Raw genomic sequence first — 17,148 nt, 5'->3', positions numbered from 1 at the left:
CCGCGGCCATGAAGCTGGTGTCGGCGCGGAGCCTCCACCCGCCGCCCGGCCCTTTGTTTCTTAGGGTCAGCGGTTGCCCTTTCTCTCCCCGTCGCGGCCCTTGACGGCGGGGGCGGTTTGAGCCTGCCTGAAGGGAGGAGGAGCCATTGACCAGGATGCGATGGGGAACTGCTGGGCGCAGTGGTGCTGCGGGCTGTTCTTGCGGAGGGAAACCGGTCGGCTGCAGCGAGGCGGAGGGTAAGCAAGCGAGCGCGGCTGCCCCTTACCCCTCCCCGGGGCGGGGAGGTGCTGGGTCCGCCCGGCTCCGCCTTCCCCTTCCCTCCTCTTCGGCGGGAGGTGAGGAGAGGCGAGGCGGCCGAGATGGGGGGCACTGAGGCGGGTGGTCCCTGTCTCAGGGGGAGAGGTGGGGGGCTGAGCTGAGGTTGGGTCCGGGGGTGAGCTGAGCTTGAGGCGAGGCGGGGTCCGGGGGTGAGCTGAGGCGAGATGAGGCGGGTTCGTGGGGAGCTGAGGGAGGCCGGGGGCTGAGGTGGGGGTCCGGGGCGGGGGAGGGGGAGCTGAGGCGAGATGAGGCGGGTTCGTGGGGAGCTGAGACGAGGCGGGCCGGGGGGCTGAGGTGGGGGCCGGGGGAGCTGAGCTGAGGGGAAGCCGGTCCGGGGGGGGGGGCAGCTGAGGCGAGGCGAGCCGGCGGGCTGAGCTGAGGTGAGGCGGGTTCGTGGGGAGCTGAGACGAGGCGGGCTGGGGGGCTCAGCCGGGTCCGCGGGGGACCTGAGGTGAGGTGGGGTCCGGGGGGGAGCTGAGGCGAGGCGGGCCGGGGGGCTGAGCTGGGGTCCGGGCGGGAGCTGAGGCGAGGCGGGCCGGGGGCTGAGGTGGGGTCCGGGGGGGAGCTGAGGCGGGCCCGGGGGGGCTGAGTTAAGGCGGGCCGGGGGGCTGAGGTGGTCTGCGGGGGAAAGCTGAACTGAGGCCCAGTGAGTCTGGGCGGGCTGAGGCGAGGCGGGCCCGGGGGGAGCTCAGCTGAGGCGAGGCGGGCCCGGGGTGGCAGAGGTGGGGCCCGGGGGGGCTGAGGCAAGGCGGGCTGAGGTGGGGTCCGGGGGCGAACTGAGGTGGGCGCATGTCGCCTCATGCAGGGTGTGGGTACAGCTGGGCCGCAGGCTGTCCACTTCTCCCCGACCAGCGTGGGTAGATTGAAGAGGGGAGAGAGGAAGCAAACGCCTATGTAGCATCTGCCTTGACAGCTGGAGCTGATGAAATGCCATCTAAAGGTTGCTCGGCTTTGTGCAGTTTGCACAGTTGACAGTCATAGACGTCCAGGGGTGGCTTCAGGTAACTGGCTGTGGGAACAGTCCTTAGCCCTCTTCCAGGGTTGTTTTTTCCAGCAGCGGCAGCTTAGAAAGGTTTTTTCAGGTCAGTTGCCAAAATCTGTGCAGACGGCTGTGTTTGTGCAAAGGTGGAAAAACACTATATTTTCTTGAATACGTGTGTTCTCTGTGAGTCAGAAGCTGAGACTCAGTTGGGATAAAGGGTGACTATTACAGAAGATCGGGAGCAGTCCGAATAAACTTTCATATATGTTGTAAATGTGTAATCTGTGTTTTGTTCTGCAACAATCAGTTCATGGAAAAGCGGTGTACAAACATTGCCTGTACAAGAACTTGGTTTTCTTCTGTGCGCTTACCAGTATTTGATACTGATGTATCACTTATTTTTGATTGGTGTATTAGCATTGTTGTTCTAAGCAGATATGCTGAGCATTTTACTTGTTGCGAACTCGCGACCTCTTATTTCACATCGGCTCTAGCAGGCAAGTCTGATGTTCTGCTTGTCCCGAAGACCTTTTAGGAATACCTTTCAGAGAAATGGGTGAAAGACCAGGACAGTGTGTATGTGGAGGATACCTGCTTTTATTCTTGGTACTCACCAGCAGAGGGCATGAGCACATCTGAAATGCCTCGACAGCTGGCACTTCGGTATCTGTTTCTCGTGCTATACCCTTAGAAAAATAGGTAATACTTGAAAGATTCTTGCTTCACATGTGTGTTTTGCTGAGTCTCCTCTCATAGGCCAATACCCTTTTTTAGCAGTCAGGTGCAGCGACAATAAGTCTCCGTCAAGGTGTACTTACCCTTTAAATGTTTGTTTTGGTTGTGGGGTCTCTTTGGTCTTTTATTTTTCCCCCTGACTACTTTTAACTGGCTTATTAACTGATTTATGAGCACTGGGTAGGGGACAGAGTCCAAATAGGCACAAGATCGGCTTTGCTATAACAGCAAATTCTGTATACACGGTTATCTCGTCCTCTGGTCTAAATCGACTATTACCTGTATGTTTTTGGTTTCCCCCCCCACCTCGTATTCTTTTTTCATTGCATGTTTGCAATACTCTGTTACCCTTTTGTATGTTCACTGATGTTCGGAGTGTCATCTGTTCTAGTACTTGGTTTTGGTGTGTGTTTTGCTTTATGAAGCTTCATTTGTTAGCTTCCTGCCCCACTGTCTCATAGTCTCCCGTTGGTTTTCAGCAGACGGTTGCTGAAGTTACTGTGTTAGTCGCCAGACTTCGTCGTGTGTTTTATGTAACTTCCACGTAACTACTGGTTTACTGCTAATATGAATTGTATTTTGAGGCCCGAACCAGGAATATTGTATATGGGGATTAGCTTATTAAAAAAAGGTCACCAGGTAGCTGCCACGTGTCTCATCATCTTCATTTTCTGGGTGTGCTGGTAGTTTACAGAACAGTTTTAGAGTGTTGAGCAATTTAGGTATTTTCCTCTTCCTGTGTGGCGAGAGGGGCAGGGAATTGTATTAGAAACAAAACTGAGTCATAAATTTTCTTAGATTGCTACCAAATTATGCAGATTTGGCTACTTCTTGAACAGCGTAACGTAGTTTATCAAGTTAATTGGGATTATTTTACAAGTACAAAAAGTAATAACAAAATTACAAAAGTAATTTTAACTCATGCCTCGGTTTTAATAGATTAAATGTTCTTTTTTAGTGGCTCTTTTCCACACATAATCTATATAAGTTGGGTGTGGGGTTTCTTTTTAAATAAAAGACGATAACGTGACTTTGCATAAAAGGAGAATAAAGCACGTATACGTATGGAGTGCTGAAAAGTTTGTCTGCAATAGCTTTAGATCTTTGAAGGTTGATCTGGCAGGTAGGTCCTGTGGCCAATTAACTGAATTGTTTTCTCTACTACTTACCAAACTTTTCTCAAGTCTGTTTTAGAAAATAATGAAGCAGTAGAGCTTAAAGGAGAATAATAAAACTTGTAAGCATCTTAATAGGTTACTATTTTATTTCAATTGAAGTTGTTATGTATGGGGGGTGAAGTTGATGGGTCTTCCATTTCTGTCCCTCATGACCTCAATCTTCCATACTTGCTCTGGGATTTAAGGGCTCAAACTCTGCCACAGAATTAGGTCTTGTGTTATTGAGGCCCTGTTTAGCAGGTAGCAGAAAGGGTAGGTCTCCCTTGAAGTGTCATTGCTGTTGGTCTATTTGTAATTACATTTAGTAAGTTTGCACTGTGTTCTCTTAGTTTTCTGTAGGCTCAGTGTTCAATTCCTGCAGTTTGTGTCTTCGTAAAGTTTAGCATTATCTAGTTACTGCCTGATGCTGTAAACTGGAATCATGCTTTTGTTAAAAGCATAGATAATCCTGAAACAATTTCCTGTAACAGTTTCATTAAATTAGATTCTTAATAGTATTGGCTCCTGCACACCAAAATGTGACACAGAGGGGTAGCAGTGAAATTACTTTAAGTTTTCATGCCATGCGTACCAGTTACGCTTGCGATGTAATGCATGAATTAAAGTGGCCTTTCACCTCTGGTTTAATTGCAATGAATCAGCTGGAAACAGTTCTTTAGGGGCAGCTATGCCCTGCGAGGCACACCATGGGGTAGAAGGGAAGGCTGACCAAGACTCAAGTGGGTTGCACAACAAATTGCCAGGGGAGATGTGCTCTACCTGTCTTGCAAATAAAAATACGATGGAGATGAAATACGACATGATTAAAATAATTCAAGCTTTGGCTGGTGTGTTGCTTTTAGTATAGTAGACATAGGTGTCGGTTGCAAATACAGAATGATCTTTTGTACAGGTATCGAAATGCCTGAGGCCCTGGGTTCATTCCTGGTATCAGTCAGCACTTGCAAACTGGAAACTCTGGTTTCTAAAATAGTTTGATGAGATGGATGTTGTACTGAAGCACCCTGTACATTAGAAGGTTCTTTTGGCAGATAGCCAAACCTCTTTCACTGTGTAAAAATGCATTCAGGTAACTTAATACTGTATTGTTTTTTATAGAGGACAGTGTTAGGATAGTTCAACAATCAAGGAGGAGACTGATTCCCTGTATAAAATTACAGACTCTGAATAATTTTTTTTTTGTACTTGAAAGGTATTGTCTTGACCTCTTTGTAGACATTTTTCTCTGAGGTTTAACCTTCTAGCTGTGCCAAGCTGTCAAAATAAACTGTGTTGTTTAACGTTGACACTGTACAGGGTGCTATGCTAGTAAACAGTTAAGTGCCATGACGAGCAACAGTGTTTTCAGAAATTGCCTGCAATTACGGTTTTTGAGAAAAATGTATTGAAGGATGTATTGCAGAACACGCTAAATGTCTGTAAATGTCAAGTCCGGCATCCTGATAATTGATTTCTTCTCACTTGAGGGTGGTGTTTGTCTTTTCTCCAATTCTATAGAAGATGTTTACATGCTTTGGCCTCCTTCCATTCTGGTAGCCATGCAGAGTCTGGCATGCGTAAATGTGCTTAATACGTGAGGATTTTATGTTTACTTTATACGTACTTAACATATTTCAAAAGCTCTTTGAAAATATTGGGCTTGATTTCCGTCTGCTGTGAATTGAAGACTATTCTGTAGTGTAACTGTAGACTTATTTTTCCAGATCAAAGTATTTTAGAACATGTTCAACAGGAGAACACTTCACTATAGAGGTAAGAGCTTACATTTCTAGTGATTAAAAAAAAAAAAGTGGAAAAAGCTGTAATTCTAGCAATGCCGTTAACGCCTTTTGCTGTTTATGCACACATGCGCACTGAAATATTCTGGATTAATCCAGACGAAATTGATGCTGCAATGGGTGGCAAGATTCTTGTAGCACCTCAGAACATTGATTCATCATCTCATTTTAATCTGTCATTTGGAAGGAAGAGAAGTATCCATTGTGATCTGATACTCAGCACCAGAGCATTCTAAAGTCTGCCTATTGCATCTTTCATCGTTGTGTTGAGAGTGATTTTTCTTTTGTGCTTGTTTAAGTGCAGGATATTAAGTTCTTGATTGCAGGATCATTAATCTGATTCTAGAAAAAGCTAGTGTCTGATGAGGTTAGTTTATAGTTAGTTGCACTTGTAGTCCGCTTTGTGCTCACTACAAGAGGTCCTTGGCTACCGAATATCACCCTTTTTGCTGAGGGTAGCGTGAGGTTAATTTGTGTAGGTTGAGATTGTCAGAATAACCTGGTTTACTTTTTCTGAGTGTTCCTTATGGTCTAAAAGTCCTAGACCTTTCAGATTGCCCCCATTACTGAGAATAACATTAATAGCTGTAATCACTGCTTTGGCTTTCAAGAAAAGGGACAGAGGTATATGGTGGGGGAAATCTGTTTTAGTACACAACTTCCAGTTGCGAGAGAGTGTTCCTGCAGCAGAAATATGAGGGGGAAAAGAAGGTTCTGTCCTCCTCCCAAATTGTTATGCGTAGTCTGTTTACAGCATTTAGTCTCTACTGAGAATAGTGTGGAGAATTTCCATTTGCTTTGTTTTTACGTGATATTTGAACTTCTGATGGATGAGTTTGTGCATTTTTGCCTGGTTCTGGCTTTTTTTGGCTTCCTATCATTAATCATTACAGTGCCTTTATTTACTTTTAGTTTCTTACGTGCAAAGCTGGGAGGGGGGTGGTTGTTGCTGGTTTGTTTTTAGAATTCTGGGTAGAAATTAACTCTGTTTTCCGTAAATTAAATGCATCTTCAGATAACTTTTTGATGAGTATCATACGGTTGTCACGCAGGGTAGAGGTTACACAAAGGCACTATACCCCTTACATCTTGTACATTTTTAAATTGAGTGGGTGCTTTGGTGTATGTCAGAGCCATACCGTTCCTTCCGCTGCTTGGGTCATAATGCTTCAGTTACACAGAATTATCGGCCATTTTACAAGCTAATGAGATTTCATTTTTGTCAGGGCCCTCACATAAGTTGTAGCAAAGTACGTGAATGTTCTTTAGTGCTGACTCTTCTCCTCTTAGGAGAATGTATCATTTAGGAAAAGAAACACTGGTAAGAAGAGAGGTCCCACTCCAAAAGTAATACTTTCTCTAAAAGTAGGGGCTTTTGTAAACGGTATTACAGTCCCACTGTTATTGATGGAGTAATGTTTTTACAATACAGATTATATATTTAATCATATTTACTATATGTGTTTAATGACTTGTTCTATTGAATTGTAAAGATTATTTACTTCTTTTTCCCTGCAGTTTGAGAACCTAGTGGAAAGCGATGAGGTAGGTACCTGGATCGTAATGTGAAACCTGCTAGTATGGCCCTTAAAAATGGTTCCAAGATCTGTATCTTCCTCCCACTTTATGCTATGTCGTAGACTTAAATTGCAGGGTTTTTTGACTTTGAGTTTTGCTTGCACTAGGAATGAATATTTAACGCTTTGGGAGAGAAGAAGACCTAAGAGAAGAGAAGACTGGTTGAGAGGAGGATGGGTAGTAACCCTTTCAGGAAGAGAGCACTGTGGACAATAGGAAGGCAGAAAGAATATAAGAAAAAGGGAGGGAAGCCTTCAAGGAGAATTTGCTTCTGGTGTAACTCTTGTATAAGACTCAGCAAACACTCTTTATCTGAGAACATCCGTGGCCCTGGGTTGCTTTGCGAAGGAAGGTTTTGGTAGTGCTCTGTCTTTACAAGTATGGGTAAACTGGCTGAACGGTACTTCAGAAAAATAGAAGTTGGCCTTAAAACTTCAGTCTTACGAATTTAATAGAGCTTGATAATGGGTGGGACACACACCACATGTTCAATACCCTGCCCTGTATTTAAAAATATGAGGACTGATAGTTTTGTTCCTGAAATATACCACTGGAATATTTATTTTCAGTTGGAAGTACTTATTGTTTTACTTAATCAGCCAGTTCAGTTGATTGCGCAACAAGATTCCAAACTAAACCAGGATATTTCCCCCCCAGCCCCGAGACTGCACACCCAGTATATGGGAGAAGCTATGATGTAGTATTGGGTTTTTTCCCCAATTGAAGTTGATCGATCGATGGGATTCTCAAAGTCAGACATTTATTTTTATTTCTTTTTTAACAGGGGGAAAGCCCAGGAAGCAGTCACAGGTAGGACTTTGAGATTCAGGACCTCTCCTTCCCTCTGCTCTCCCGTTGTGACTATGAAATTTTTCAGAGTTTCTGTCAAAACCCTTTCTGTCTTTTCAGTTGTCAGATACGTGGAAAGAATACACGTCAAACTAACCTTAATGCTTAACCTCGTTAAAACAGCTTAGATGATAATGCATCGTGTAAAAACTATACAAGAGTGTTAAAACAGTATGTTGCAAAGAGAATCGCTATTCTTGTTCCCAGGGTCTGCATTTAAAGTTACACAGGTGTTAGTGCTAATATTTACGTAGGCAGTAGAAACTTAGAGGTCTGCTCTATAGGAAACATAAGAAGGTGCCCAAGCGTGTGCTTTGCTTGTCTAATTCTAGGCATTTTGTATTACTTAAGTTTGATCGTTCCCAAAATGCTGTTCCCTGTCAATGGTCCCAAAGAAGCAATATAGCAAACCTTGTAATTATTATAATGCTTTTGCGGTCTTTTTTGTTAGATACATAGACATAAAGCAGGCAACAGCTGAAAGGGCAATAACTTACAATTAGGGGACCAAAACAAGTAAGAAAAAAAGTTATATTTACACCACAATGATACTAACTGTACCATTCAGTAGTTCTCTTAGTAAACAATGTTTTGAAAATATGCTTTCTACAAAGATACAAAAAATGCTTTGTAAGAGTAAGGCAAGAGAGCATTGTCCTCTGTAAACTGGAACTTTGAAACTGTGTTCTCGGGAGGAGGAGGCCAAAAGCACAGCTTGTTGAATTTGCATTACAGGACCAGTCGAGAAAGACTATGTGGATATGTTTAAGTGCAGCTTAGGGTTCTCGTGCGTAAATAATAGATGGAGTCTTTTTGTGTTTCTCCCATGCTTTCAGACCTCTGACCGAGGAAGAAATTGCTGACTTGAAAGACAGACATTATGACTCCATTGCTGAAAAGCAACGAGTTGTTGATATGAAACTTCAGTCAGAGGTAAGCAGTTACGATGACTAGTATGGTGTGGATAGTGTTTCTTTTAAAGTAGTTAAGATCAACCACGAACACAAGGAGATTACATTTGCGTGAACGAAACAATTGGGTTTTGTTCGTCGGTTGGTTTTGGTTTTGTTTTGGTGTTGTTTTCTTAATGAAAGGCAAAATGAAAGGCAACTTTTCTTGTGCTCAGTTTTTTCCAGAGCTTTTCTTGAGGAGAAAAAATGCATAATTTGTCATTTTGTTTTAGTATGTTGCAGCAATTAATGGAATATAATGTAGAACGCAACATAGAAATTGAGAATGAATTGTAATAAAGTACCAATGAAATAAGCAACTGAAAAGACTGAAGTCTTTCGCAGTGCATAATAAAATACAGTTCATAATAAAATACAACATGCATTTACAGCAATTCGCTAGTAATGATGTTTATTCAGTAGGGTAATGTTTAGTTACCTAAATTTCTTGGGATGTTTGGTGGGGGGCTAAGCTGTTAGATTCAGTTAATGAAGAAAAAATGTTTTAGCTATAGCCAATTTTATTTTATTTTTATTTTCTAGAAGCTCTTCTTTTGTTTTATTGAAATTATGGCTTTATTCATAGGAAGATAGATAGGTTCTGCTTTTGTTAACCATTACTATTTTGTTCATATACAGTTAGCCTTACAAGAGGAGAAGTTAAGACTAGAAGAGGAGGCTTTATATGCTGCACAACGTGAAGCAGCCAGGGCAGCAAAGCAGAAAAAGCTCTTGGAGGTGAGGGGAAAAAGACCCCAATATATATCAGAGCTTCTGTTCTGTTTCTATGTGTGCAGACTTTCCTAATATCCTTTACATCTCAGGAAACATAATGAGGAAATTGCTTTGGCTTGTAAATTCAAGTAGAGAAAGAAATACGCGATTTGGAAGTACGGCTGCCTGGAACAGCTGAAAACGATCGGAATTGTTTGAAACAGCTTATGACGCTGAGTATAGATTTTGAATGAGAGATGTATGATTTTAATCTATAATTAGCTTAACGGACTCCTTATATAGAAGATACTGATCTTTAAAGTGATCTGTGATGGTTTTCTAGTAAAAACCCCTGAAATTAAGCACGCATTATGACGTCATTTAGACTTGCAAAATATTCTTTATGTATCTGTGCATTTAATTGTTCCTTGTGTTAACGTGAAGATACGTGTTTCCAAGTTGTCCGAATTTACTGTTAACCCTGCTTTGAGCATGAGGTTGGACTATAGATGACCTCCTGAGGTCCCTTCCAACCTGAATTGTTCTGTCATCTCGTGGTTTCTATGTGTAGTAGCCAAAGTCCAGTAATGACTTAACAGTAGTCTTTATTTATTTAATATGTCTGTGCCTACTTTCAGATGTCTGGTGCCTTAGCTTTTGGAGCTTGGTCAAGCAAAACAAAAGCCACGTTATGTTTTCCTGCTCTCTTGAAAACAGATGCTGTTCTGTATCCTGATAGCATTTATTACCGACGGTTTTCATGTTGCAGTTCAGAGTTACATATTATCAGTGCGTTTAATATCTTTGCCATCTTAATAAGCTATTAAAGGATGTGTTCTTGTAGAAATTGCAGGTTGCCAGAAATGTGTATGTTAAAAAGAACATTTTCACTTTTTGCTGTCTGTTTGTCTATAATGTATATGGCTGCAGTTTTGTAGCATTTTTGAGGAAACAGTCCACTAGATACGTGTTGAATTAGAATTAAGTTTTGAAAAGTTCAGTGTTAGACTAATGGGAAAGTCTGAAATCTACAGGAGGTATAGGGGAGATCTTTAACCCTAGTGTAATGTCTATATTCAAAAGGCAGTGAATTGAAAATTGCTATTTCCAGACTGGTAGTGATGACTGAGTGTTCATCTAATATTTATGCTGCTAAATATAGGTCTCATTTCACATTTCTCTTTCTATCCTCTTGTCATTTGGTATAGAAAGGTTAATTCTTTGACCTTTTTATGCCTCCCTTTTTTTTTTTTTTTTAGCACTTTTGGTCTATATAAAGTCAGCAAAAGTGAATTGTTTTATGGCTTTAACTGGTTTTTGTAGAAGTTCTGTGCAAGAAATGATAGTTTTCTTGTCTTTCAGTATTTTTAATACGCACCTCTTTCAGTCGGGACCTAAGATAGAATGCATTAGAGAGATTTTAATTTCCTCCTCGTGAAATTAGTACCACTTATCTCCTTTACAAACAACCACCCCCCAAAACCCATAGGGATTATAAGGATCTCTAAGGAAGCATTTTTGTGTAGATATGCATCAAGCATTTAACCTTTCTAAATAATGTAGAAGCCATTTTTGAATACATAACTCATCTCTCTGCTCTTTGTGGGCAGAAGTCTTCTCAATGAGAAAATAGGTTTTTCATTGGACGTATGGCATCCTTTTGAAACTTAATTTGGCTTGCTGATGTTGCCCTACTAAATGTCAGGGTTTGGAACAGCGGAGAATTTTAATATGTCCTGGAACATACAGTGCTAGATGTGACCTGACAAAATGGGTAGATAATTTAAATTGGATATTATGTGGGTATATGAATCTTAAAAGGCAGTTTTTGCATATGTCAGTAATTGATTTTTACAGACCTGGTAACTGTGTTGGTGCCAAATTCTTGTGTCTTTCTCCCTGCATACTTCAGTCTTCTCATCTACAACCAACATTATGTGATATCGTTACTTCTTCTGCACTTTCCATTTCCTTACTGGTTTCAGTCTGCCTGTTCTGATACTTAATTAAATACCCGAGATGGAAAGGATGCCAAGCGAACAAATCCATCATCCTTTGGGACTGAAAAATACTAGCTGATCCAATGCGCTTATCGCACAAGACTATTTACCCAGCGAAGAGCAATTCTTAGATGAAGTTAAACTTGACATGAAAAATTCTGGTTTATTTACCCCTGCTTTTCTTTTGCAGGGATAGATCTTTTAAGGCTGAGAATAGATTTTTCAGAAAGTACAGTAGCTAGGTACATTAGACTTGTCTATAAGACTAGCTTGTTCATTATTATCTTAATCTTTGTCATAATTAGTGAACAATTACTGCTTCACAACTGATTTACCTCTGATCACATAGTTGATGTGCCTAGTTTTTATGCTCTCTTTTTCAAGGCAGGGAAAAGAAACTTGAGACAACTTATGTTGTTGAAACCCTAAAACTTAAGCGGAACCCTGCTTCCATGACATCTGTTGTTCCTCTTATAACTACAAAATAAATGCATTTATGGCTTGTCTTGCATTTTTCATTCTGGTTTTGCCTAGTGATACCAAGAAAGCCTCTTCTGTCTCAAGAGTGGAGAGGTATTAATAGTTTTGGCCTAGCAAAGCAACAAAGCTTTTATTAATGTAAATGAAGCACTTAGTGCTGATACAGACAACCAAAGGAGGTAGCAGTGCTGCTTTGTAGAGGGATAAAAGGGCTTGTCGGAAATCTTTCTTTTTAGGTGGTACGCCGACTGTTCTTGCGCACAGAGCAAAACAAATCAAGTGTAACCCAGGTGTTAGCTGTGTGCTGAAAATACCAGTGGCTTGAGAAAAGAAGACAATAGAGCAGAGGACAGGTGCAATTGTGAATGGTGTTCACATGTTTCTAGACAAATGGATGCACTTTTTCCTTTTTTGGTGCATGGAATAGGTTAAAATTTTGATACCTTCTTTTAAATGGAGAGATTTCTGAGACTAAAACATTACCACTTGCATGTCGCCTTCCCTTCAGTATTATAAAATCTGATCTTTATTTGAATGAACGTCGGTCTTTTCCCGAGTTGTACTTAGACTGCTCCAAGGACCAAGACAATGCTCCTTCTAATGTCACAGTTAAAGGAATGCTTAATGTATTGGGTATATTACTCCAGGTGATTGCATTCAGCTTTTTCAACAATTTACTTCTTTCGATAGCAACGTAGACAGCAAAGGATAACACAGCGAGCGCATGCTGTTAATAATGGAGAATATCAGAGGTAAGATATAAAGTTTTATTAATGATAATTGAGAACCATGACTGTTTTTACTCCTGTTCCTCATGGCCTCTCACAAAAAAAAAAAGAAAAATCCACATATTTCTCAAGCCTTACCTGCGCAGCATTTCTAAGTCAGAGTTATTTTCATTGATTGCAGTTTTCTTCGTATGGAATAGTTACTGAACGCAAACGGGTTACCATTAATGTGCAGAATTGGAGGGTAGATTGCATTCGTTCTTGTTTTCACTGTAGTTATTAGACTGATGCATACAAAGTTGAACCTACTTCCAGCCTGTTTCTTCATTAATATTATTCACTTAATTCTCTTTACTCCCACCTTCTGTATTTGGTGTTGGGGGGTGGGTGGGGAACCCTGGAAAAAAAACAAAAACAAAAACAAAAAAAAACCCAAAGAAATTTACTGTGGAACAGTATTTGAGTTTAGAAAAAAATTCTAAACCGCCTATTTTTGAATTGAAGAGAAGGGGGGATAGGAGGGAATTTCCTTTAGGGAAGTACAGTTAGAAAAGGAACTGTGAAAACTGAGGATTGATGGCGTAAGTAGGAACTAACCAGATTTTAGAAACGAAGGATTAACCTATCTTCTGTGGCATCCTTAGAGGTTTATAAAGTTAAAAACAGTACGTGCGTTGTTCTTGCAGCTCTGTGGCAGAAGATGATCTTGATTCTTTCTTAAGAAATACCAAATTCCAGTATGAAGCTTTTCGAAGTAGTAGTAAGTCTTCTTTTTATTATGCATGTCTTTAAATGTTAAGCAACTGAGGAGCATGGAATACTATTTCTTATTCTAGATAAACATCATTTATTTATATTTGTATGTATGTGTATTTTTTGTGTATGTATATTTGTATTAAAAAATCTGATAGAAACTTACTTTGCTTTCTAATCTCCGATGCTTCGAGTGTTCGAAAAACCCACAGCATATACAATTTGTGCTACAGCCATTCCAGGTCTCAAAAGCAAACCAGTTCTGTAAGCAAATGAGTGTTGTGCATGGATTTTATTTTACTAAGGCTTTCCAGCTGTCTTTGTGGAGGCAACATCAATGCAGTAAACTTCTCTTGTAAAACCTAACTGTGTACCTAACTGTGTATTGAAGATGCAAATGTGCGCGTGTGTAGCTCTTTTCAGTCGTTTCTTAGCAAAAATAATTAAAATCATGCTAATGGTTAATTTTTTTCTAATGAAGCGCAAGAGAGGATTTGGCTGCCTATAAGTGTATATCCGTAAGTTTTCTGATGACAGTATGTGATAGTCACTAAAAAGCTGGAGGACCGATGGTAATTCTTGGGAAACGCTGCCTGGAGTTTAGGAGTTTAGGGTTTTGGAAAGGGAAGGTTGGTTTATGGGGCTTTTTTTTTTTTTTTTTTTTTTTGCAAGCCTTCACACACATCCAGCTGACAGCTTAATTCCTCTATAGTTCTAATTAGACAGTATTGCTAAAATTCCTCTTGTAATATCTTAGTGATGCTGACTATTAAAAAGCTGCTGTATATTCTTTGAAGTGAAGCGCTTTTTCAAGTGTTTCTGAGGTTTAAAAGCCACGAAGCCCAAGAAAAACTTTCTTTTGAAAGTTTAGTTTTGCATACTGAACCTCAAATTCAAGTATGTATGTTTATGAATTAAAAATACCTTTTTTTTTTTTTATATAGGGCTTTCATCTGATGCTACAGTGCTGACGCCCAACACGGAGAGCAGTTGTGACTTAATGACCAAAACAAAATCGACGAGTGGAAATGATGACAGCACTTCATTAGATTTAGAGTGGGAAGATGAAGAAGGTATTTATTCTGCCGTTCGGTTTCATTCTGAACTTCCAAGTTAAAAATGCTGAGAGTTTTTAAGTATGTTGATTGCAAATTTGTCATTTTGAAAAGGGAAGGTGATCTAAAACTTAATTCTGATAGAATTTCTGTCAAGCGTGTAATGGTTAAACTATAAATTATTTTTACTTAGAAAATTGCTTATTTTGATAGGTTAACTGTCCAATAAATGATTAATTTATTTGGATCCTTCAGTAAATGTCTCTTCCTGCATTTTGTGGAACTGACTTGTCGACTCGCAACAAAACTAATGGTAAAGAAATGCTGCCCTCTTGTGAGCCAGCAGCAGAAGGAACAGCTTGTTCTTTGTTTTAAAATGTGGAAGTTGGGCAGGAGTCTCTGAGCGAAGTATTTTGGGAAGCGTTGTTTCTTCAAACCCTAATTATTTATATTGTAACTTCTACTGGAAACTTAAGTCTGCATTCCAGGTGAGCATCCCAACTATCCTAATTGCTGCTGCTGTTTGTTATAGATCTTTTCTGTTCTCTTTAGTAAATCTGCAAAAATTTTTGTCTTTGTTTCAAAGTTAACCCAAAATTTTGAGACCTTGACTCTTGAAAAGCTCACCTACAAGAAGCTAGGATTTCTTTTAGCCAATGCATAGCGCGTTTTTTTGTTTGTTTGTTTGCTTTAATAGACTAGGTTTTGACAATCTGTTTAGAGCACTAAAACATCTGGTTCAGAAACCTGTGTTGAAAGACTTAACTTTCACAGACTTACCCAGAAATCCTAGCATCTTTTTTTTAGTTCGTGTGTGCAAGAGCTAATAGCATTCTAGAAGAACTGGAGCTAGAGTAGGATCATGTGTGTTGACGTACACTGGATTTTACATTGAGAGTAATTAGCATCAGTGGAGTAACAGTGTTCTGGGAACTGTCTATTCTACACCGTGCTTAAGAAATGGGGAAAATTGCGTTCTTTTGCTTTTTCTACAGATTGAGTTGTCCTCCCTCTTTTATGTGTTAGCTTAATGTAATATATTTCTAAATAATTATTGAAAACCAAGTGAGAACAAGATTCAGTCTTTCCCAGGCATACCCGCATGCAAAATGATCTTGTTCATTTGACTGGTTGAGGGTCTTGAGGTCAGTAAGTTACCGGAGTATTATGGGATTCCCCAGACATTTGGCTTTTCTGGAAATGGCACAATCGTCTACTATGGCAAAATCATCTAATATTTACGTGCATTTTACATATAGGGCAGCAGCCTGCATATATAAAATAAAGGAAACACTGCTAGCGAGTTGTTTCGCTATGTTGCCTGTTTTAGAACGCTGTAAAACAACATCACTGGCTGTTGTGTTCGTTTGGGCCAAAACTGACCGCAAACTATGGGGTTGATGCGAACACCACTGCCAGAAAAAATACGGTGATGCTCAGGAGTGAAATTACCAGAGTTTCTTCTGATGATCTAACGCAAACATAAAGGTACTCCCTCAAGACTGTGTCTGTCTCATAAACATGTCTCAAATCGCAGGCATGAACAGAATGATTCCAATGAGAGAACGCTCCAAAACAGAAGAAGATATACTCCGGGCGGCGCTGAAATTTAACAGCAAGAAGACGGGAAGTAATCCAACTTCCGCCTCTGACGATTCTAATGGATTGGAGTGGGAGAATGACTTTGTTAGCGCGGAAATGGATGATAACGGCAACTCAGAATATGCCGGATTTGTAAATCCTGTATTAGATTTGTCTGCATCAGATGTAAGGATATCCGATTCTGATCGTCAAGACAGATAGTGGAGCTGCGTGGCCCTTGTTTGTGACCAAATGTTGAAAAGTGAAATAGAATGTACAAAAGCAATTTGCTCTTTTATAACATGGTTCCCTTTTTCTTATAAATTGATCAGCAAGGAGCGGGAATGACTTGCTATCTGAATTAATTCAGAACTAAGTGCAATTTTATCATCTACCTTCTAAACTTTTATGAAACTGGGATGATTCTATTGTGTATATTTCTGGATATCTGGATTTAATATAAAATTACCTGCACTAATTTAAGCCTCATAGCTTGCCTATCTATATATTTTAACCAGCCTTTTTTTTCTGGATGATGTTTCTATTGATTTTGTTTTAAAAATTCATCATTGGCCTAACATTTATCTCAGAAACAATCTTATACGATTTATCTAATACTTGAATATAGACAAATAATTTTAAAGACTCTTTATTTCCAATGTGTGCTTTTGACTTTAGCTATTTAGAAGGTGTACTTAGCCAGCTGCAAAACAAGTATCACATGTGGTAAATGGCAGTTTTTCCCTATCTAGCGTATAGTCTTCCGAGCCTTGTGTTGTCCTCTTACCGTTTGTTTTATATTTTTATTACTTTATGCTAAGTACAGTTAACCTCAATAAACATAGTATAAATCATCAGGTTAGGTAAGATATTGTCTTGTATAATATACCAGACTTAGCGCGTGCTAGATAGAAGAACAGCTATAAAAATTCTTGTATGTGTCTGGGAGGACCAAAGTCTTGATTTCCCCGTCCCCCCAGAACAGACCAACATCTGTTGCTGCGTGGTCCTTAAAATTATTTATCTGTGGAAAACTCGTAATTCAGTTCAACTGGAACAATTATTGAAAAGCAGCATTCTCTGAGCAAACTGGGAGAGGGATGATTGCTCTGCTGCTGGAGGGGGGGGAGAACAAGAACCTAAAGACTGAATTCCTATATCTGCATTTCAAAAAGGAAAAAAAAAAAAAGTTTGACTTACGAAACAGCGTGGTGAAGTGCTCTGGTTTTCCTGTGCCTCTAAACAGGGTGGTTAATACTGCTAATACAGACTGAAATTCAAGGAGGTGTTCAGTTTCTGCAAATCTGGTGTAATGTATCGTGTAGTCTCCCCTGATATTTAATGTAAGTTATATGTTTTAAAAAAAGAAAAAGCTCACTGAAGACAACATGCAAAACGCTTGTAGATCTCAAGCTTTCCCCAAAGTTTCAGTAAAGCCATTCTACTCTACTGTTCTTCGGTGTAGCTG

At 40.2% G+C, this 17,148-nt stretch overlaps 1 protein-coding gene across 2 annotated transcripts; it reads left to right on the top strand.

The window, feature by feature from the left end:
• The first annotated feature begins 102 nt into the window (after positions 1 to 102).
• On the top strand, positions 103 to 17,134 carry AP1AR (adaptor related protein complex 1 associated regulatory protein). Of its 2 annotated transcripts, XM_054204145.1 has the most exons (10): positions 103 to 237; positions 4,918 to 4,966; positions 6,511 to 6,537; positions 7,355 to 7,380; positions 8,256 to 8,352; positions 9,009 to 9,107; positions 12,254 to 12,315; positions 12,978 to 13,051; positions 13,989 to 14,117; positions 15,637 to 17,134. In XM_054204145.1, the coding sequence occupies exons 1-10, from the start codon at positions 161 to 163 to the stop codon at positions 15,900 to 15,902; spliced, it is 906 nt and encodes a 301-aa protein (XP_054060120.1). In that variant the 5' UTR covers positions 103 to 160; the 3' UTR covers positions 15,903 to 17,134. The 2 variants fall into 2 exon arrangements, with proteins under 2 accessions (XP_054060120.1, XP_054060121.1); XM_054204146.1 differs by lacking the exon at positions 9,009 to 9,107.
• Positions 17,135 to 17,148: the final 14 nt, after the last annotated feature.

This window comes from Rissa tridactyla, chromosome 5 (assembly GCF_028500815.1).
Source record: "Rissa tridactyla isolate bRisTri1 chromosome 5, bRisTri1.patW.cur.20221130, whole genome shotgun sequence".
Classification (NCBI taxonomy): domain Eukaryota; kingdom Metazoa; phylum Chordata; class Aves; order Charadriiformes; family Laridae; genus Rissa; species Rissa tridactyla.
Note: the sequence above shows the minus strand (reverse complement) of the source record. Positions and strands in the feature narration are given on the sequence as shown.